The 23,062-nt window shown below is 38.0% G+C and overlaps 3 protein-coding genes across 3 annotated transcripts in view; 2 read left to right on the forward strand and 1 right to left on the reverse strand.

Moving 5' to 3' along the window:
* Window positions 1-23,062, forward strand: part of LOC134820423 (AP-1 complex subunit mu-1-like) — a 111,816-nt gene that overhangs the window by 11,544 nt on the left and 77,210 nt on the right. The gene's annotated exons all lie outside the window — the stretch shown is intronic.
* On the reverse strand, window positions 58-7,625 carry LOC134820541 (GTP:AMP phosphotransferase AK3, mitochondrial-like). The gene is made up of 8 exons (XM_063830974.1): window positions 7,610-7,625; window positions 3,423-3,519; window positions 3,190-3,274; window positions 2,931-3,061; window positions 1,575-1,681; window positions 1,222-1,338; window positions 854-921; window positions 58-387 (listed from the first exon to the last, which is right to left on the reverse strand). The coding sequence occupies exons 2-8, from the start codon at window positions 3,478-3,480 to the stop codon at window positions 285-287; spliced, it is 669 nt and encodes a 222-aa protein (XP_063687044.1). The 5' UTR covers window positions 3,481-3,519; window positions 7,610-7,625; the 3' UTR covers window positions 58-284.
* Window positions 15,906-22,964, forward strand: LOC134820418 (integrin alpha pat-2-like). Its single transcript, XM_063830793.1, has 10 exons — window positions 15,906-16,463; window positions 16,913-17,048; window positions 17,202-17,428; window positions 17,598-17,826; window positions 18,045-18,514; window positions 18,745-19,655; window positions 19,769-19,964; window positions 20,148-20,345; window positions 20,499-20,633; window positions 20,901-22,964. Exons 1-10 carry the CDS (start codon window positions 15,960-15,962, stop codon window positions 21,075-21,077), a joined length of 3,183 nt encoding a protein of 1,060 aa, XP_063686863.1. The 5' UTR covers window positions 15,906-15,959; the 3' UTR covers window positions 21,078-22,964.

Consider the following 23,062-nt stretch of genomic DNA (forward strand, 5'->3'; position numbering starts at 1 on the left):
CAATCAAATCTTGACAATTGACGTGATATAACTTACCTATCTAATAAAATCAGCATCTACATAAAGGTAGCAATAAAAATATATTGATTATGATCATCTCAGAAACTTAAATCATAAAAATCATTCGTCAATCTGAACAGTTAACATAATAAAATACTAAATTTAGAAACACCAACTTTAAAAACAGCAGTATGCAAGGTGTACTTTCCAATAAATTATAAAGATTTGTGTGCGTTTTAAATCAAATACGATCCCCAAGTTTAATTAAGAGAATGTTGCAGTTGTCAATTAATTGAAGCTTCAGTTTTCTCTTCTAAATATTTCTGGACAAGAGGCCATATCACATTCGTTTCTGTTCCAGAGAATGAAATCACTTTGTCTTGGTCACTGAAAGGTTGAGATTTTATCAGTAAATAACAACACACTACCCAATACCCATGCAATAATTATTCAACCGAATTGAATCATACCTTAGCATTCTTTGAGTTTCCAATAGTTTCAAGACTTAGAATGGTATTTTAGAATTATTTCACAGTCTAGTTATAGGAAACAAATGTACAATTTCGTTCTTACCTTACTCGGGAATATTATGACTGGGATAAAGTGGTGGGTTTTGGAAAATTCCGCCATATTTTTCCCGGTCATTAATTTTCCCATTCATAAATTAACCCGCTATAATGTTCCCGAGTAAGGTAAACTAATAGTAATACATTTTGATGCTTGGTGGGTTTTGGAAAATTCCGCCATATTTTTCCCGGTCATTAATTTTGCCAGTCATAAATTAACCCGCTTTAATATTCCCGAGTAAGGTAGGTGAAATCAAAAAGGGGTTAATAATTAAAGCTATATCCACCTGTAATAATCGAGCAAGGGCTTTGTCATGTTTGAATACAGCTCCAGTCGGTTCTGCACTGATTCAGGCTGAAGTTATGGCCATTGGCCAACCGTTATTTAACATGTAAATTACATACGATTTTGTGAATGAATTTTCAGAAAATCATAATAATAAGATGAGCCAAACTTATAATTTTTAAAATACCTAGTTGTAACAGCCTATAATAATCAAGGTGGAAACTCTGAGAGTTCTTTCAGAAACTGGTTTTCCACCAACATTGTGTCAGCTTACTTCATTGTTAGAGTATGTATCTGGATCATTATTGCTTAAATATTTTCCATAAAAGTCGATCATGCATTGAATTATCTGTGTACAATACAAAATACCTTATCATCTTCTCTTTGCACAAGGTCTTCACCAGTAATGTCATCTTTACCCTCGATGTTTGGTGCATTAAAGTCTAGATTATAGGTTCTACCACTACCGGGGTGGATCCATCTTTTCTGAAGAGATTTTACGCGTATCATTAACTGTCTGATCAGTTAGAAGTTTTCAAAATAACAATAAAATTCATAGGGATACCCAGTTCAAAGTGTTAAATCGGTATAAAATGCACATTAAACCAATCATCTTAGTGTAAAATTTGTGGACTTTCACGATAAATAAAATCAATTTAATAATGGAACTTATGTAAGGTGGTCTACAAAGTAACAACGAACAACATTGTAAAGTTACTCACTGAAATGCGGTCAGTAATTGTTTCAAATGGAACATCGAGATTCAGCACCATATCCACATTGTAATTTCTATCAAGTTCTTCGGCTTGTGAGACTGTCCTTGGATACCCTAAATATGATGTACATTATTAATATAAGTGAAATTCACCTTCTTATATGGAGTCTAAATTCCCTGAAGAGCAGGAAGCAAATAATGATACCTTACTCGGGAATATTATAACCGGGATAAAGTGGTGGGTTTTGGAAGATTCCGCCATATTTTTCCCGGTCAAAAATTTTACCAGTCATAAATAAACCCGCCGACTCAGATTATGGGGTTCCAAGGGGGTGGTGATCATCATATATTTTACCTGAAGTCTCATATGTGCTAGAGAAGACTTTTGAAGCAGTGGATGGAGGGCTGTAACTTTATTGGCGGTTGCTACCATAATTTGGTTATAAAAATCACAATTTGGTTATAGAAATCAGATTTCAGGGTGGACCGTGAATCTCACTTCTCTTGCCCATGAATCAGTGAATTGTAGAAAAGACAACAATTTATATGTTATAGAAGAAAAAGAAAATAATAATAATATATAATATATATTATAATAATAATGTCTCTAAAGATTGATCGCTTCTCGTGTGCAGTGTGTAGAATAAAGAAAAAGGGAGTTTTTCCCGTTAAAGTAACTTGTGGCCACATCCCGCTAGAAGTGAGTAAACTGTGCCACTATGTCATGGTCCACGGTGGATTGATTACTGGAGCAGTTGAAGATGCAAAGCCAAGACGTTCCCCAATACCAAGCGGTGGGCAGGAAATTAAGCTCCGGCTGACCTTCAGAGCAGTAGCCCCATTAGCGGACAAAATGAAAGTCTTGTTAAGACAACAATACAACTTCGAATTTGACGGTCAGCAGCTCAGGGGGATATCAATAATGATAATGGCGGGGACATTAGCGATAATGAGAATGAGAATACGCTTTAATGAAGATTTGACTTATTATTGCTTAGATTTATTTTCCTTTAAATAGACGTGTCTTTTTTTTCTATTTCTGAGTAATATCAATAACTGTAAATTGAAATAAATTCTTTAACAAGTAACAAAAACAGAAATTTCGGTTGAAAATTTGTTGACTTCTGAAAAAAAACTTGAAAGGTCGGCCACCGGTAAATACATGACCGGGATAATTTGGCGGGTTTTGGGAAAGTCCGCCATATTTTTCCCGGTCATTAATTTTCCCAGTCATAAATTAACCAGCTATAATATTCCCGAGTAAGGTAATATAATAAAATCATAAAATGGAGAAATAAAAAAATCCTCCACTGGCTTAAGTAAAAGAAATGATACCTTCCAACTTTCGAGAATTAATTCAAACCATCTAGTAGCCAGCTTTTTTCTCCAATAGACTTCAACTCAGCCAGAACAACTTTAGTAACTAGATTATCAGGAACAAGGAGTCCACTGCTTGTGAACTTTTTCGCTTCAAGTCCAAGCTCTGTGTTACCACTGGATGATTAATTTAATTAATTCATTTTGGCTAATCTAGTAATTGCTTGGTTAGAGTATACCATTTACAAGTAGTGCAAAAATTCTTGCTAACCGGCAAATATATGAGATTTTATCCTTCACTGTACCTGATATGATGTCTCAAAATGTCTCCACTGCTAATATGATTTAAGCTGAACTTTTTGACTATACGAGAGCTAACAGTTCCCTTGCCTGTGAAAGAATATTGCATTTTAGTCTATGATCATTGCAATTGGTCAAGGTTATATTATCAATTAAATAAAAGTTCTTAAATGCTCAATCACGTGAGTTAATTGAATTATATAGATTTAGATCAATAATAATATGCATATGTTCAAACCTGATCCAGGAGGTCCCATAATGATGGCTTTAATCAATGATAAAGGTCTGGGAGGCATTGTAGCCAATAGAATGATAATAACTTTATAAAGCCACACCTATTGGAAAACATCAATTAATGATTCATTCTTGGTAAGTCATCATGTAGCTTGCAAATAACATCGAACCATTTAAAGTTAACTAACAAATTTATTTTCTTGTAAACAATTGATTTGGTAATATCCTGCCCATTATGCTTACAAATATGAATAATGGTGCTTATGACAGAGAAAGAACATGACAATTCAAGATAGTTAACAAACCAGCAAATTAACTGATATTGTCCAAAAAACGGTATATTATGAATATCGAAATTGATATGAAAATCAAAATTGAAATTATAAAAAAGAGATACATCAGCCATTCAAGCAAGACCAGAGGCGGCTTGTGTGACCTAGCTGGCGGTTTACTAGGGCGTGGACGGACTCAGGGTTTAAAAAAAATATCAAATGAATAATACAATACATGCATACGCCACACAACAAACTAAAACGAAATGAGTGTAAACTGTAAAGTGTAACCAAACCAAATACCAATATTTCTCTTGCAAGAGAACACCACATGTGCTACACATCAGCCACGCAAGACACCTAAGTATCTTTGTATCCTTGTATCCTTGTATCCTTAAATTCTAGTATCCTAGCATGCTAATATCTTTGTATCCTTGTATCCTTGTATCCTGGTATCCCTGTACCTTTTTACTACAACTATAAAAAGTATTCAAACAATATGTACACACAATATCACTGTGTAGTACACATTTCCCTTCTAATATTGACTGAACTACTTGAAATTCACAATTGACCTTGTGGCTCTAAATTTAAGTGGCTCTAGAATATCTACAAAGTTCTTTCTTGCATCTCTGTCTCCCCGGAGAGAAGTTACTGTTGTACTAAGGATTACAAATCGAAGATGCTTCCTTATACAGTAAAACCCCTATAAACCGCGCCACGATTTACTGCAAACCCTGATATACCGCAGACATTTCCTTTCCCCCAAATAGGGCTAAACATACATAATGTAAACCAAATTAAAACCCAATTTACGGCGGACCCCGATTTAAATAAGAGTTTTACTTATATCCTTGAACCGTATTTGATATTCCATCTTACTGGCCAGCTTCTTCGCCAGTCTTTCCGCACGTGTAGTAGTGGTTGCTCTATCCAGAGCCCTTGCGCTTGCAGTGGCGCGCGCCCGCCTCACGGCGGTAAAAACTTGACTTGTGGAACAAGCGCGCCCGCAGTGGCGCGAAAGCACATGGTTAGGTGAATAGTAGTGCAGTAAAAATAGCAGAATTAGATATAAATTTGGAGCCAGTTCTTTAAACTGGCTTACTTATATAATAATTATTCAAACAATATACACATAATATAGCAATGACCCTATATAAAATCAACCCTTTAAGAATTCAAAAAATTCCCTTAACAATTGGCTTACTTATACTACTTGAAGGGTGTTTATAAATTTTATTTAGTTTTCTATTGAATTTATATTGAATTTTTATATAGGGTAATTGTTATATTATGTGTATATTGTTTGAATAATTTTTTTGTCTTTCCGCTTCACTACCCATTCCACGAGATGTTGAGAAAACTAACGTTGTGAAGCTTTCTTTCTCCACTTCGAGAACTCTTCGTTTAAACACCGTTTTTTCTCATTTTCATGGGACTGGTACATTGCTGGGATCGATTAGCTTGCAATGGTGGAGGGGGCTGAGGTATGGAACAACCTAACGTCATAATATGGCCTCTCTGAAGCATTCCAAATTGATCATGCAGAAATGTCCAACCTAGCTTGGTTTACTATATTCTACAATTGTTCCCTTTTTTTTTTTTCTTTTTTTTTTTTAAGAAGGAAAATTATTCAAACAATATACACATAATATAGCAATGACCCTATATAAAATCAACCCTTTAAGAATTCAGAAAAATTCCCTTAACAATTAAAAATTACCCTTGGCCTTGTGGCTCCAAGTTAAGATCTAGACTGTTTATATCAACAATATTTTTTCTCGCACCTCTGTCTCCACGGAGATAAATCACTGTTGTTCTGAGGATTTCAAAGCGAAGGCGCTTTCTTATGTATCCTACGGCGTCTGAGTATCTCTGGCCAGTGTGGTAATCCATCTTACTGGCCAGCTTCTTGACCAGTCTCTCAGCTTCACCACCCATTCCACCAAAAGTCGAGAACACTAAAGGTGTGAAGCTTCCTTTCTCCACTTCAAGAACCCTTGCATTGTAACATTGTTCCCTTTTAGTCAGTGTAATAAGAAACAAGCGCGAGCACAAAATTTTTTCCTCCGATTTTGATAAATTTGGCATCAAAAGTTGCTTCTAAGTGTGAATAATGCAAATTCACCGTAAAGCACGATAACGTCGACCTGTATGTGGGCCTTTTGTGCAATTCAAGAGTGTAAAAAGGACGAAAAACAGGTAATTTTTTGCTTAAAATGCACATAACTTCTAAAATATTGAATATTTTGAAATAATTTTACCGAGAAAAACAAAATAATTGTAGCGCGATGCGTTATTGTGCCCCGCCTCTCTAGATCGGCGAGATGCGCTACTGTGCCGCGCCGAGCTGAGATGAATTGACATCGTCAATTAAATTCACCTAACCATGTGCTTTCGCGCCACTGCGGGCGCGCTTGTTTCACAAGTCAAGAAAAGCACCTATCCACGAACCCCGATGGGAAGGTTCGTGCGCGCGCGTGCAGTGCTGACAACAGCGTCTATGTAGCGAAGGAAGTCTTGGCACTTCTCCCTCCAGTATTTAGTAACCACTTTTCAGGTTTCTATAATGCACTGTGACCGTGTATAGGGGTTAATTAGGTATAAACTACAATACAGCTGTACTTACACCTACATTCACAAGCATGCAAGCTCACCTGGTCCAATAGCGGGAAACGGAGGACAAGGTCTGGTGACGTCATAGTCACGTGACCTCATAGGCTCATAATTAGGTGACCTCAGACCCAATCAATGATCAATTAGGTTTGAGCATGGTCAGCCCCCTGTCATCCGATCTTTAGGTGACGTACGACACCTCGTTTACACAATCAATGTCTAAAAGGCTACACACGTTGCATATGAGGACAAAAGCGCGGGAAATTTTGGCACCACTGTACAGTGGTGCCAAAATCGTTGGGTGGGTTCATGGCTAGAGCCCTTTTTACCGCCGTGAGGCGGGCGCGCGCTACTGCAAGCGCAAGGGCTCTGGATAGAGCAATCAATTAAACAAAATTAAAAAAAAAGAAAAACAAAATGTTTATTTACCTAAGAACAATCAATAAATAATGTTATATTCAGTAAGTATAAATTATGACATAACATCTTGTCATACGTTGTATGACCCGCCGCGCACGAGTGCGCGGCTCCCCCTGTATGATCGTGAAACGACCGTGGGGGTCGCAACGTGATACATGATACAAATATAAATAACATCATCACTAATTTTTACAAAGTATCATCACACTACATGGAAAAATAACTATTTCATACTTATCTATCAAATTTAAAGGTAATAATTTATTAAATATTAATCATGAATAAAAAATAACATTAAACAATTTAGTTTATTCATACTTCCCAGTGGAGTAAATATTTATAAAAGGTTTTTTGTTACATAAGGATGAAACCATAAATAATCATTGTGTATTTCCTTATTATTCATAAATAAAGTAAAATTCGAATTTCAACGATATATACCTAGCCCGCCGCGCACACAGCACCACATGACATTGTTGAGAAATCCTTCTGCCTTAGGTACGGATATGATATAAGCGCCGCGCGCAGCGAAGGGTCTATTCAATTGTTATATTACAATTACATGTCCAATGTTACATTTATTAATGTGACATGGATCGTAATAATGCGGCAGGATCGTAATAAGCTTAGTTTTAAAGCAATTCCTTTCCTGATAAATGCATTTTTCCTTGTCGCATCAAATAAAATGTCCACGAGATCAATACAAATGTACACAAGAATACATCGCATTGTAATAAGTTTAGTTATTAAATGCAACTACAAACTGAAACTTTTGGTACCAAAATTATATATATATATATTTCGTTGCTGTACTCCTACACATTAAAAGTCGGCGTTGATTAAATCTTCGAAATTCTTTGCATCATTTATTAAACATCGTTATCTCAATAAATGTAATAGATTTGTAGTGTTGTAATTAGTTTAAATATAGTTTTATATATATATACTTACTTTGGTTACTTTGGTTACTTTGGTGTGCTTCATAGAATCCTCTATCGGGTCATCAGATCAGAGTTGCTGACCACCCGGACAGCGAGATCGCTGCCTTTATTCCACTCTAGTCCAGTAACGAGTTCCCATTTCGACAGCTGTATCCTGCCACTATAGTCTCATCCGGGAATGATTTCACAAACGTGGTAAGCATTTCTTTAAAGTGCAGTGGATCTTCGATAGTATGCATGTTTGGTGGGATTAAGTTCCACAATCGAGGTCCAAATACTGCATAAGAATTGACGTAGAGCGTTTGGCTGCGCTGACTGCTAGATTTATTCAGAGTGGGAATAACTGCCTTTTGGCTGTGTCAGAGTGTTGCGGAAAACTGGATGTTGACATCATTTGGGCACTTTCCACATGTGGATGATAGTATGTCGTTCTCTCCTCCGTTGCAACGATATCAAATTTAAGGCCTTGAGTCTCTGCCAGTAGTTTAGATGCTGTATGCCATCTATTCTCGTTGTGAACGTACGCTGATCCCCTTCCAGTTGTTGGATGTCTGCACTCTTGGAAATATTCCATAAGGGGCAACAGTACTCGAGATGGCTTCTGATGAGAGATTTGTAAAGGGTCAGCATGGTGACTTTGTTCCTCGTTTTAAACGCACTCAAAACCCAAGCAGCAACTTTGCGAGCACGTTCGTGATAATATTATTTAAATCTTCTGATATTAGTACTAAAAGTTTTTTCTCGATGAGCTGTCAGCTGATTGCCATAATAATTATTCCGTAATAACAAAAACTGTGGAAGTTATAATCCAAAAACTAACAAGAATTGCGCCCGTTGTTTTGTTTTGGCGGACGCTAGATTTCCATTTCACATTTACTATAAATTTAAGTATAAGCTCCAATCAGCTCACTTCAATCTTCATGATAATAATATTGATATATTATGCATCAAATACGGGAAACACTTGAAATTCAGTTCAATTGTGAATTGCCGTAGAACTTAACTTGTATCTGTAATTCAAGAAATTATCAGCATAGGTAAAATATACTCGTGTACACATCAATACACAGACACTATGCGTGCAGTGCCACGTACAAATTGGGCGTATTACCTAATAGTAATATTATACATTACATTTAACGGGTGATACTCGTTAAATATCTGTTCCATATAGTCGACGAGTCCAACTCGGCGCGCGTCCTGGTAGGTTGTAAACCTACAAACATTACATGCATCATATACATTAAAACACAGTTGCGCCGCGCATTCATAGATCACAGGCTATCTATACATCACATCTCCGCAAGCAATCCTCGCGCGTGCGCAACTTTTTCGTTGCATGGTAACGGACGGAATGACATCATATTCAGACCCGCCTACTGCTATCTCCAAAATCCACGTTTTTCTGCAAAAACCTCCATTCGTAACCTTTCACTATTGCCTTTTTTCAAAAGGGTGAAAAGGAAAAAATTTGTGTGAAAGGCTCGCGCGGTGAACAGGCGCCGTGCAGCATTTTTAGCGAAAATTGCTACACGTGGTGGAATTATTTTATTCACAATTTTAAACAACTTTTGGTACCAACTTTATCAAATCGGAAAAAATTCTGTGTTAGCGTGTCTCTGTGGTATGGCAACCCTAGTTTAGTATATAGGGAAGGTTGCCGGAGAAATCAAAGTGTATATTATATAGTGGAGGATGTGAGAAAGTGTTATAATCTGAGGGAGATGAGCTGTGTCATGAGGGAACGCTTAAATGTCAGCTGGGCCGGTTGTGAATCGAGCGTCAAAAATTTTGTTTGAGCAGTGAGGGAACCAATTATGTTATTAATAAAGAAAAGCATAATGAATTTCTTAGGTTTAATCCCCATGTTGCCAAGAAACGTTTTATTAACTTATAATCAGGCAGTTTTTTACTGGGTCTTTGAACCTAGAATTTTATTAAAATGTTTAAATTTTGTATAAATATTTAATTTAGTTCTTACCAGGCATTAAAGCTTTAGCATGAGCTTATAGAATATGTCTCTAGGGGAAACCCAGGGATAAGACTGTAGAATAGTCTCTCATCCTCAGTGTGTAGCTTGGAACTGTTCTGCTCACAGTTGTTTCAAATCCTAACATCAAGTTTAAAGTTGTCATATTTGCACCTTTACAGTGTTAATTAATGATGATTAGGATGAGACTTTTACACTAATTTATTTAAACCTCTTTCTAGAATCTTTTATCAGAGATCCCCAGAAACCACAAAATTGTGTTTGCATGATTTCAGGAATCACTTCAGAGCTGCAAGTATCTGTGGAGATAGTTGGGTTTTGTTGCGGAGTTTTGTTGGAGAATTGCTTGTTTCTCTTATATCATCAAGTTTGCTTATTGAAAATATATAAAGATTATTATTAATATTGCTTACTGTAATAAAGTTCACTGAAGCCTAATACATGACCAATGACCATTCAGGTATGAGGTGATATTGTCAAAAGAACACCAGTTACATTGAATCACATCATGCTTCTCCTGTTACTCAGCCTATTTGGACTTTCTCTTCAGTTCAATCTTGACACTCAATCAGTTCAAATATTAACAAGTGACAATGGCATGTTTGGCTACACAGTCGCATTGCACAAAAAAGGTGCAGACGAAAAATTAATATTAGTTGGATCTCCTGATGCGAATACAGGCATACCAGGGGTTGTGGAGGGAGGAGCAGTGTTCAAATGCAATGTTCCACGTCTAGATGAGGTTTCCTCCACACCTGTTGAGTGTGTTGAAACCATTGATGCTTTTAATGATGGTGGTAATGCCTACTATGACGATTTTGGACTAAAAGAGCCAGAGGAAAGTGATATTTATACTATACTTGCTGAGAATAAAAGCCGACAGTTTCTTGGTGTATCAATGGCTGCAACTGATGATTATGTTGCTGTGTGTGGTCATCGATATGAGCACAGATTCTGGCTGAACAGCTACAAAGGGGACCTTCCAAGACAGCTCATTGGTCGCTGTATAGTGGTAAGCTGACACGATTAGTTGTGGACACAACAAGAAAATTGAGAATAATCTTGTGCGAGGGTAGGGACCCAGATGTCGTTTCTAACCCAAATAAACTTTAAGGAGGCTTCTCATCAGTAGCCGCACCTCCTTACTCGGTTTCTGAACTGGAATTCTATGGGCTTCCAGACGGCCAGACCGAGTATTACCATCCCATCCTTCTAGAGTTCATCACAAGTAGCACCCACCTTGAAGATCTTTGACACCCAGACACACCCCATTGGCGAACAAACTTTGGATATAATCTTACATGCTCCCGAAGGAATCCCTGGTTTATGGTCTTTCTCATCGTCACCAGCACTTTCACTAGGTCACCAGCTCTTTCACTGAAGTCATCAGCCCTTTCACTGAAGTCATCAGATGTGACTCTGATCAACGGTATAGTTGTGGACACAACAAGAAAATTGAGAATAATCTTGTGCGAGGGTAGGGACCCAGATGTCGTTTCTAACCCAAATAAACTTTAAGGAGGCTTCTCATCAGTAGCCGCACCTCCTTACTCGGTTTCTGAACTGGAATTCTATGGGCTTCCAGACGGCCAGACCGAGTATTACCATCCCATCCTTCTAGAGTTCATCACAAGTAGCACCCACCTTGAAGATCTTTGACACCCAGACACACCCCATTGGCGAACAAACTTTGGATATAATCTTACATGCTCCCGAAGGAATCCCTGGTTTATGGTCTTTCTCATCGTCACCAGCACTTTCACTAGGTCACCAGCTCTTTCACTGAAGTCATCAGCCCTTTCACTGAAGTCATCAGATGTGACTCTGATCAACGGTATAGTTGTGGACACAACAAGAAAATTGAGAATAGTCTTGTGCGAGGGTAGGGACCCAGATGTCGTTTCTAACCCAAATAAACTTTAAGGAGGCTTCTCATCAGTAGCCGCACCTCCTTACTCGGTTTCTGAACTGGAATTCTATGGGCTTCCAGACGGCCAGACCGAGTATTACCATCCCATCCTTCTAGAGTTCATCACAAGTAGCACCCACCTTGAAGATCTTTGACACCCAGACACACCCCATTGGCGAACAAACTTTGGATATAATCTTACATGCTCCCGAAGGAATCCCTGGTTTATGGTCTTTCTCATCGTCACCAGCACTTTCACTAGGTCACCAGCTCTTTCACTGAAGTCATCAGCCCTTTCACTGAAGTCATCAGATGTGACTCTGATCAACGGTATAGTTGTGGACACAACAAGAAAATTGAGAATAATCTTGTGCGAGGGTAGGGACCCAGATGTCGTTTCTAACCCAAATAAACTTTAAGGAGGCTTCTCATCAGTAGCCGCACCTCCTTACTCGGTTTCTGAACTGGAATTCTATGGGCTTCCAGACGGCCAGACCGAGTATTACCATCCCATCCTTCTAGAGTTCATCACAAGTAGCACCCACCTTGAAGATCTTTGACACCCAGACACACCCCATTGGCGAACAAACTTTGGATATAATCTTACATGCTCCCGAAGGAATCCCTGGTTTATGGTCTTTCTCATCGTCACCAGCACTTTCACTAGGTCACCAGCTCTTTCACTGAAGTCATCAGCCCTTTCACTGAAGTCATCAGATGTGACTCTGATCAACGGTATAGTTGTGGACACAACAAGAAAATTGAGAATAATCTTGTGCGAGGGTAGGGACCCAGATGTCGTTTCTAACCCAAATAAACTTTAAGGAGGCTTCTCATCAGTAGCCGCACCTCCTTACTCGGTTTCTGAACTGGAATTCTATGGGCTTCCAGACGGCCAGACCGAGTATTACCATCCCATCCTTCTAGAGTTCATCACAAGTAGCACCCACCTTGAAGATCTTTGACACCCAGACACACCCCATTGGCGAACAAACTTTGGATATAATCTTACATGCTCCCGAAGGAATCCCTGGTTTATGGTCTTTCTCATCGTCACCAGCACTTTCACTAGGTCACCAGCTCTTTCACTGAAGTCATCAGCCCTTTCACTGAAGTCATCAGATGTGACTCTGATCAACGGTATAGTTGTGGACACAACAAGAAAATTGAGAATAATCTTGTGCGAGGGTAGGGACCCAGATGTCGTTTCTAACCCAAATAAACTTTAAGGAGGCTTCTCATCAGTAGCCGCACCTCCTTACTCGGTTTCTGAACTGGAATTCTATGGGCTTCCAGACGGCCAGACCGAGTATTACCATCCCATCCTTCTAGAGTTCATCACAAGTAGCACCCACCTTGAAGATCTTTGACACCCAGACACACCCCATTGGCGAACAAACTTTGGATATAATCTTACATGCTCCCGAAGGAATCCCTGGTTTATGGTCTTTCTCATCGTCACCAGCACTTTCACTAGGTCACCAGCTCTTTCACTGAAGTCATCAGCCCTTTCACTGAAGTCATCAGATGTGACTCTGATCAACGGTATAGTTGTGGACACAACAAGAAAATTGAGAATAATCTTGTGCGAGGGTAGGGACCCAGATGTCGTTTCTAACCCAAATAAACTTTAAGGAGGCTTCTCATCAGTAGCCGCACCTCCTTACTCGGTTTCTGAACTGGAATTCTATGGGCTTCCAGACGGCCAGACCGAGTATTACCATCCCATCCTTCTAGAGTTCATCACAAGTAGCACCCACCTTGAAGATCTTTGACACCCAGACACACCCCATTGGCGAACAAACTTTGGATATAATCTTACATGCTCCCGAAGGAATCCCTGGTTTATGGTCTTTCTCATCGTCACCAGCAGTTTCACTAGGTCACCAGCTCTTTCACTGAAGTCATCAGCCCTTTCACTGAAGTCATCAGATGTGACTCTGATCAACGGTATAGTTGTGGACACAACAAGAAAATTGAGAATAATCTTGTGCGAGGGTAGGGACCCAGATGTCGTTTCTAACCCAAATAAACTTTAAGGAGGCTTCTCATCAGTAGCCGCACCTCCTTACTCGGTTTCTGAACTGGAATTCTATGGGCTTCCAGACGGCCAGACCGAGTATTACCATCCCATCCTTCTAGAGTTCATCACAAGTAGCACCCACCTTGAAGATCTTTGACACCCAGACACACCCCATTGGCGAACAAACTTTGGATATAATCTTACATGCTCCCGAAGGAATCCCTGGTTTATGGTCTTTCTCATCGTCACCAGCACTTTCACTAGGTCACCAGCTCTTTCACTGAAGTCATCAGCCCTTTCACTGAAGTCATCAAATGTGACTCTGATCAACGGTATAGTTGTGGACACAACAAGAAAATTGAGAATAATCTTGTGCGAGGGTAGGGACCCAGATGTCGTTTCTAACCCAAATAAACTTTAAGGAGGCTTCTCATCAGTAGCCGCACCTCCTTACTCGGTTTCTGAACTGGAATTCTATGGGCTTCCAGACGGCCAGACCGAGTATTACCATCCCATCCTTCTAGAGTTCATCACAAGTAGCACCCACCTTGAAGATCTTTGACACCCAGACACACCCCATTGGCGAACAAACTTTGGATATAATCTTACATGCTCCCGAAGGAATCCCTGGTTTATGGTCTTTCTCATCGTCACCAGCACTTTCACTAGGTCACCAGCTCTTTCACTGAAGTCATCAGCCCTTTCACTGAAGTCATCAGATGTGACTCTGATCAACGGTATAGTTGTGGACACAACAAGAAAATTGAGAATAATCTTGTGCGAGGGTAGGGACCCAGATGTCGTTTCTAACCCAAATAAACTTTAAGGAGGCTTCTCATCAGTAGCCGCACCTCCTTACTCGGTTTCTGAACTGGAATTCTATGGGCTTCCAGACGGCCAGACCGAGTATTACCATCCCATCCTTCTAGAGTTCATCACAAGTAGCACCCACCTTGAAGATCTTTGACACCCAGACACACCCCATTGGCGAACAAACTTTGGATATAATCTTACATGCTCCCGAAGGAATCCCTGGTTTATGGTCTTTCTCATCGTCACCAGCACTTTCACTAGGTCACCAGCTCTTTCACTGAAGTCATCAGCCCTTTCACTGAAGTCATCAGATGTGACTCTGATCAACGGTATAGTTGTGGACACAACAAGAAAATTGAGAATAATCTTGTGCGAGGGTAGGGACCCAGATGTCGTTTCTAACCCAAATAAACTTTAAGGAGGCTTCTCATCAGTAGCCGCACCTCCTTACTCGGTTTCTGAACTGGAATTCTATGGGCTTCCAGACGGCCAGACCGAGTTTTTTTTCAAAAGGGTGAAAAGGAAAAAATTTGTGTGAAAGGCTCGCGCGGTGAACAGGCGCCGTGCAGCATTTTTAGCGAAAATTGCTACACGTGGTGGAATTATTTTATTCACAATTTTAAACAACTTTTGGTACCAACTTTATCAAATCGGAAAAAATTCTGTGTTAGCGTGTCTCTGTGGTATGGCAACCCTAGTTTAGTATATAGGGAAGGTTGCCGGAGAAATCAAAGTGTATATTATATAGTGGAGGATGTGAGAAAGTGTTATAATCTGAGGGAGATGAGCTGTGTCATGAGGGAACGCTTAAATGTCAGCTGGGCCGGTTGTGAATCGAGCGTCAAAAATTTTGTTTGAGCAGTGAGGGAACCAATTATGTTATTAATAAAGAAAAGCATAATGAATTTCTTAGGTTTAATCCCCATGTTGCCAAGAAACGTTTTATTAACTTATAATCAGGCAGTTTTTTACTGGGTCTTTGAACCTAGAATTTTATTAAAATGTTTAAATTTTGTATAAATATTTAATTTAGTTCTTACCAGGCATTAAAGCTTTAGCATGAGCTTATAGAATATGTCTCTAGGGGAAACCCAGGGATAAGACTGTAGAATAGTCTCTCATCCTCAGTGTGTAGCTTGGAACTGTTCTGCTCACAGTTGTTTCAAATCCTAACATCAAGTTTAAAGTTGTCATATTTGCACCTTTACAGTGTTAATTAATGATGATTAGGATGAGACTTTTACACTAATTTATTTAAACCTCTTTCTAGAATCTTTTATCAGAGATCCCCAGAAACCACAAAATTGTGTTTGCATGATTTCAGGAATCACTTCAGAGCTGCAAGTATCTGTGGAGATAGTTGGGTTTTGTTGCGGAGTTTTGTTGGAGAATTGCTTGTTTCTCTTATATCATCAAGTTTGCTTATTGAAAATATATAAAGATTATTATTAATATTGCTTACTGTAATAAAGTTCACTGAAGCCTAATACATGACCAATGACCATTCAGGTATGAGGTGATATTGTCAAAAGAACACCAGTTACATTGAATCACATCATGCTTCTCCTGTTACTCAGCCTATTTGGACTTTCTCTTCAGTTCAATCTTGACACTCAATCAGTTCAAATATTAACAAGTGACAATGGCATGTTTGGCTACACAGTCGCATTGCACAAAAAAGGTGCAGACGAAAAATTAATATTAGTTGGATCTCCTGATGCGAATACAGGCATACCAGGGGTTGTGGAGGGAGGAGCAGTGTTCAAATGCAATGTTCCACGTCTAGATGAGGTTTCCTCCACACCTGTTGAGTGTGTTGAAACCATTGATGCTTTTAATGATGGTGGTAATGCCTACTATGACGATTTTGGACTAAAAGAGCCAGAGGAAAGTGATATTTATACTATACTTGCTGAGAATAAAAGCCGACAGTTTCTTGGTGTATCAATGGCTGCAACTGATGATTATGTTGCTGTGTGTGGTCATCGATATGAGCACAGATTCTGGCTGAACAGCTACAAAGGGGACCTTCCAAGACAGCTCATTGGTCGCTGTATAGTGGTAAGCTGACACGATTAGTTTATTGTATTTGATAATTAAATCTACATGAGTCTGATTTTAGCTAATATTTTTTGTTGTTGATTACTTTTGTATTTTACTAATCAAGAAATGAGAGTGAACTTCCTTATCTTGCGAACCCTACGTTTGGAATCTTACCTACTTTGTTACAGCTTCCTTATAAATTGAGAACATTGACTGATATTGTCTTGTTTAATAAGAGACTTAAAAGACTCATATTTTTGAAAGAGTATTCATATAAGTTTCATAAAATAACTTCCTCATAAAAACCCATATCTGATAAAATGCTAAGTTCTTATGTACAATATAATGTTCATGATTCGCTTTAGATGGCTTGAACTGAATCTTTGGATTTTGAGTTCTTTTTTACTATAAATCAATGTATAAATTTCTAGTTATTATCATTATTGTTATAATAAATTGTATTTCAGACTAATGGTGATCTTGATACCTGGGACCTACGAAACTTTAAACCCTGTGATAACAACCAAGATGCGGGTTACATGACTTACGGTTATTGTCAAGCTGGTATGTCTGTTGCCCTACGCGATGATACCATCGTACTAGGTAAGTTATACAGGTCTTATATATCAACTTTTATTGAACTCAATTAAATAACTTAGCTCATAGTACTTTTCTTTTTAATCAGTATTTTAAGCAATTTCTCTTAATATAAGGAATTAAACACTATCCGTTTAAACACTATGTGATTGGTTTCAGGGGCTCCCGGAACTGATCAAGCACTTGGTCGAGCCTTCATGTACGATCTTCTAAATCCCGTGGATGAATCTATCGACATTGTAAAGATTGCCACCCCTCAAAATGTACCAACCACTGACAAATACATGGGCTACAGTTCTGTTATTTGTAATATGGATGGAGATCAAGATTGGAATGGTTACGAAATGGTATTTGGCGGGCCGAGAGGTGAAATGTATTCAGGAGAGGTAAATTATAAAATTTCTATCGATCACTTTTGCCGTACAAATCAAAATAATCCATAAATTTAAATAACAAACTATTTTAACCATGAAAAGTCTGTATCTAGATAAGTATAATATGAAGAAACGGAGCTAATGTTTTCAATTTAAAATTTAAATCATCATAATTGTTCAGGTCAGAATTTATTCATCGATGATGGAGGGTATGCCAGCACAGGCTATGGAACAATTTATTAATGACGAAGAGCCTGGTTGGATATACAACTTCGCTGGAGAACAAATGGGCAGCTATTTTGGACACAGTTTAGCTTGTGCAGATGTCAATGGTGATGGATTCGAGGATGTAATAGTCGGAGCTCCTTGGTTTACTGATTATACCGCCCATGACATTTTCGCTGATACAGGTATCACAGAATTTTCTTTATGTAATTGAAAAGTGAAATATAGCCCTTACATACATTTTTGTATTACAATCTTTAACATCGTCCTTAATACATTAATTAAGTATATGCAAATTAAAATGCAATCGATTTTCATGTAGATATATTGCTTTTAAAGAGACCATCAATCACGTGGCATTCGCATGACTACGGCACGCACAATTTATTCTGATCCTTTCCAGGAAAAATCTACATCTTGTATGGATCTGACTATTTGGACGACTTTGACGCACTAGAAAACCCAACGTCTATAATGGGGGACCAGGCCAACGCAGCATTTGGTTACTCCCTATCTAACGGTGGAGATATGAACGATGACACTTACGCAGACATTTTCGTTGGAGCTCCTTATTATGATGACGGTGAAGGAGCTGTATTCCTCTACCTAGGTGGGCCGGCTGGTCTCCAATCCAAATACTCCCAACTCATCAAACCTTCCACTCTCAACGTTTTGGATAATATCAGGACGTTTGGTTGGAGTCTCTCACCTGGAAAAGATATGGATGGAAATGGATATCCGGATATAGCTATTGGAGCTTATGAATCTGGGCACGTGGCGTTCATTAGGAGCAAAAGTATCATTGATGTTGTTCCTGATCTGACATTCAAGTTGACTACTTTTAATGACACACACAAAGTCACCTCTTTACAGGTCAGTCACCCTCAGTCACCCTCAGTCAACTGGTCGACCTTTACTAAAACAGCTTATTATAGATTCAATTCACGTTAGGAATTATCTATTGCTATTTTATGTTATAATTGACTCTATTTTCTGGCCCAATGATGTAAAATTAACCGCTCAGATTTTCAATTCAACGCATCAAATTGAAAATAGCCATTTATTAGTAGACTGTATGTTATTAATTTGTTGATTTAACACAGGTGTGTTTGCACTACGAAGAGCGACTTGATCGTGATCCTATTGCTATTGACGAAGTTCCCATCAAGTTTAGCATCACTGTCGACCCTGAATACTTCCGCCTGTCATTCTCGGAAAGCGAACGAGTTCGAACCTGGGTACCTCTGACAATGAACGTATCTACTCAGACTGGCTCACCATTCTGTACCAACAACCAGAAGATATACTATGACAACAGCACTGGACATGTCAACCCCATGCCCGTTATCATGACCGCCGAGATTGACGATCCAACCCTAACGTCATTGGTTTTGAACCAGGAGATTATCAAGGGCCAGAGAAAGGAGCTGTCTATTCAGTCGGAGTGCCACCCTGATACTGGTATCTGTACAGCTGATCTCTCCGTGGAGCTTGATCCTGTGGTGACTTTCTCTCAGAGTAATCTCTACCCCTCAGTTGTTTTTGGATACGTACCATCCTTTACTCAGATGATAACTGTTTCCAACATTGGACTTGACGAATACAACTATGTTTACAACGCTGCTGTTAACATATCATTCCCCGCTGAAATGATCTTTTCTACCGTTTCAATAGATGCTGCTAATGTGAACTGTCAAATGATGGAATCCTATCTTCTCTGCAAAATCTCGGATGATGGACCGATCAACAAGGACGAAAAAGTTCACACTTTTGGAATAGAGTTCGATATCCCCGATATCACACAGCCAACTTATCTAGATATAAGTGTAGAGGTGGTCGTAGATGATCCTACTATTGATGAAGATTTTAGCAACAATGTAGCTGGGAGAGTGATTGAGGTGAAAGAGTTGGCTGATTTGATGATAAATGGCGGAGCTAGTCGATCTAAGGTTGCATTTAACAACCAATATACTGTCGTGAACAAGGCTATTGGTAGTCCCGGCATCGAAATCAAGTTAGTCAAACAATTTACTTTATTTAAAAAAAACTGTATCTAAAGATCTAATCTGATATTATTCGAGAAAATTCTAGTTATCTCACTGTATACTGATAATATATTTTGTCTAGGCACGAGTACTCGATAGAACTGAGCGAAGACGCCCAGCAACCTTCTGTGGAGGGTGTGGCAGTGAGCATTTACTGGCCCCAGAAAGTTCCAGTAAAAGATATCCACATTGTGCCTCTCTACAACATAAGTATGAGGACCCCAGATGATATGGAAGTGTACTGTACTCCCTCTCTTGCAGAACTGTACCCTGCACCAGTACGTTCAGATTGAATTTGTTTTCTGTTGATTCTAGCTGTGGGTGAAATAGCTGCGATTGGAAACTTAAGTGTTTCCTTATAAAATTCCCGATTTCCCAATTTATTTGATGAAATAAAGCCATTAATATTATTCGTTGAAATGTAACGCAAGTTTCATGTCTCAATCATAGTTCCCTTCCAGGTTGGCGACAAAAAATCGCTACAGATAACAGATGACCTAGTACTACCAATCACTGATAGAGACGACGACTTTTCAATTCCTGAGAGTATGAACTGCGTTGCTAACCCAGAAGCTTGTCTCCAACTTAATTGCAGCATCAACAACATAAATAGAGGTTCCGGATTTAACCACGGCTTCAAAATCTCTCTATTCGGCAAGGTTTGTGGTCGTAAAGTCGATTATAAACAGATTATAAACAGATTATAAACAATGGAAATACGAACCAAAATATTACTGTCAGCTATAATCGTGTGATTATATCTTTACCCACTGTACGTTAGACTTGTTCCTTAACTTCATAATTTATTTCAGGTTCACGAGGCCAATTTGTATAACAGCCCGGGAGTTAACATAACTTCGTTTGCTAGGATATCTGGTGTCGCACATGACTTGGTACTGCCCATTAAACGATCCGCTAATGCTAGAAGTGAACTCTATCCCTCAGTGGTAATTGATTTAAATTAATTTTGTTAATTTTTTATAAGAATTTTGGCCCTCCTGAAGGTTTTTATTAGAGGCGAGTTGAAAAGTTTACCGATATTTAAAATATTGCATCCTATTTGTAAGGTCGGTTTACCCGATTGCCGCTAAATAATCGGGATGATCACTAAATAATTGTGCTACCATGCGTGCCGTTCTGAAATTAATTATAATTCACTAATTATAATTAATTAATTATAATTAACTAATTATAACACCTCTCCTTCTTTTCAGAGAAAGAGCACAAACATGTTATGGGTTATAATCGGAGCAATTATAGGTGGTATTCTCATCCTCTGCCTCTTCGTGCTGTGTCTCTGGAAGTGTGGCTTCTTCAAACGGAAACAACCTCCAACTATCAAGGCTGACAAGGTTGACGAGCAGATTGATATGACCGTTTACGGTCAGTAGGTTAGGAGGCTGAGTGTAGCAGAGTACTAGTACCCTTATATGGGCATCACGTGTAGTTCTGTTGAACTGAACTGTTTAACCAATATGTTATCGTGGGGATAGGACTGTAATTTGCGCCAGCTAAATTCAGTGAAATGGAAAAATTGGGTAAGCCACCGAAGCTATGATCAAAGGCTATGAAGAAAATTGAGTTTGTGCTGGTCGATCCCCAGGGTCAGTTAGATATTAAAATCGTTTTTAGGATAAGATTCTTTTTTGGTAATTAATGGAGCTGTATTAATTTCTAATTCAAAGAAAAATTAATCAGCAATAATTAATTAATCAGTTTTAACTTTTCTACTTCATATATATAAATTGTAATCACGAATCACAAGATTAGATATATTTGTTATTTTCACTATTTATTACCCTTCGCATTCACCACGAGCACCCAGTATATGTTCAATATAATATAATTGAATGTGAGTAGAACATAGGAAAAAATTCATTAGTTCATAACCATGGTAGGTGGAGAATTTCTTGCTTTTATTTTGTAATTTATACCCGTTCATAGTCACGACCACGTTTATTTGTATTTATTGATTAGTAAATTAATAATTTGTGCCGAAAATCTTATGTTTATACTGATTTTGTAATGAAAGATTTAATATTAATAACTATTAAGTTCGTTTGATTTAAGTATTAAGTATTATTATATATCAGTGAAGTAGTTAAGTAGTTATTATCAAGGTTAGATATCTGATTATTTTCTAAGTCGACTGTTTGTACGCTTTGTTTTGAGATGTAAATAATTTTGAAGATTTAACACATGTTACCTGTTAATAATGCATATCTTTTACAGTAATATATCTGCTACTGAATTCTGAAAGCTTAATCCAAGCTACATCATTATTGTAAAGGAATGATTCTTCTAAATATGACGATTTGTAGATTGTTCGAGGGACCCTGACAGTTAATTATCATTTTCTTTCACTTTCTAACGTTTGTAAATCACTTTCTTATATACATACTGAAGATACTAAACGGAATAGATTTCCTTATATCGGTTCATGATATTGGTATTATTAGGTCTAATTAGGTATGATTACATAATGGCGTCAGTTCAAGAACTAACAATTAAATAATTATCCCGGAAACGCATTATCCGACCACTTGAAATGGATTTGTCCTGCTGCTTGTCCTGATTTGAAATGAAGAGATGATGACATTTGTCTCGCTGCTGCCACGGTTTCGTTTGTATTTTGAATTTCAAAGATTGTGCTACCAAAAATCCAAAAGGCAGAGTTCTAAAACCGAAATGTTTTATCTTGAAGTGCTATTTTTAGACTGGGATGAATTTTAATGGTATGGGTTTCCTAAAAGTTTGTACCGTTCAACATTTCGGGATGTCAACTGTTACGGTTTAATCTATATTTGAGTATTATGGGCTGATGTTTTTATTTGTTTTATACAATTTTTTATGCTCACAAAACGAGATATATAATTATACAGTTTCTTTTTATTATTCTTTATATTTTAGTTTTACCTTTGTTAAATTCTTAAATTCACATCACCCGTCCAACATTGTTAAGAACAATACATTGATTCACTAAAAATTGAAAATTATATTATATCTACCTTAATATTTGATTGATACTTCGAAATCTCCGTGCTTAAATGATTAAAATTAACAACGATGTTCTGCATGAGACTTAATCAGTATTTGCTTATTTATGTCTATTAATAAAAGAAGATATTTGGACATGATATTTGTTAAAATGATAAAAGAATGTTATGAAACATATCCGGGAGCGTTATTTGCAACTTATTATTTGTAAGATATATTGTTTTTATCCATAACAGTGTTGTGTTGGATCTACTCGACTCTTATTACACCATTTTACGAAATTGTGTTGTTTTTTTTGTGACTTTTAAACTATAATGATGATCCTAAAAAGCTGATAACTTATCTTCTGATTTGTTGCTGAAGATTAACGAATTAGTTT

This window comes from Bolinopsis microptera, chromosome 9 (assembly GCF_026151205.1).
Source record: "Bolinopsis microptera isolate Bmic1 chromosome 9, MBARI_Bmic_1.0, whole genome shotgun sequence".
NCBI lineage: Eukaryota > Metazoa > Ctenophora > Tentaculata > Lobata > Bolinopsidae > Bolinopsis > Bolinopsis microptera.

Bases quoted from the DNA above. Each gene is read 5' to 3' on its own strand.
- LOC134820418 (XM_063830793.1), top strand. From the start codon at position 15,960: ATGCTTCTCCTGTTACTCAGCCTATTTGGACTTTCTCTTCAGTTCAAT. The intron at 16,464-16,912 runs GTAAGCTGACAC...ATTGTATTTCAG, and splicing joins TCATTGGTCGCTGTATAGTG to ACTAATGGTGATCTTGATAC. The intron at 19,656-19,768 runs GTTAGTCAAACA...TATTTTGTCTAG, and splicing joins AGTCCCGGCATCGAAATCAA to GCACGAGTACTCGATAGAAC.
- LOC134820541 (XM_063830974.1), bottom strand. From the start codon at position 3,480: ATGCCTCCCAGACCTTTATCATTGATTAAAGCCATCATTATGGGACCT. The intron at 3,062-3,189 runs GTACAGTGAAGG...TTAATCATCCAG, and splicing joins ATTTTGAGACATCATATCAG to TGGTAACACAGAGCTTGGAC. The intron at 388-853 runs GTGGATATAGCT...TCAACCTTTCAG, and splicing joins CCCTTGCTCGATTATTACAG to TGACCAAGACAAAGTGATTT.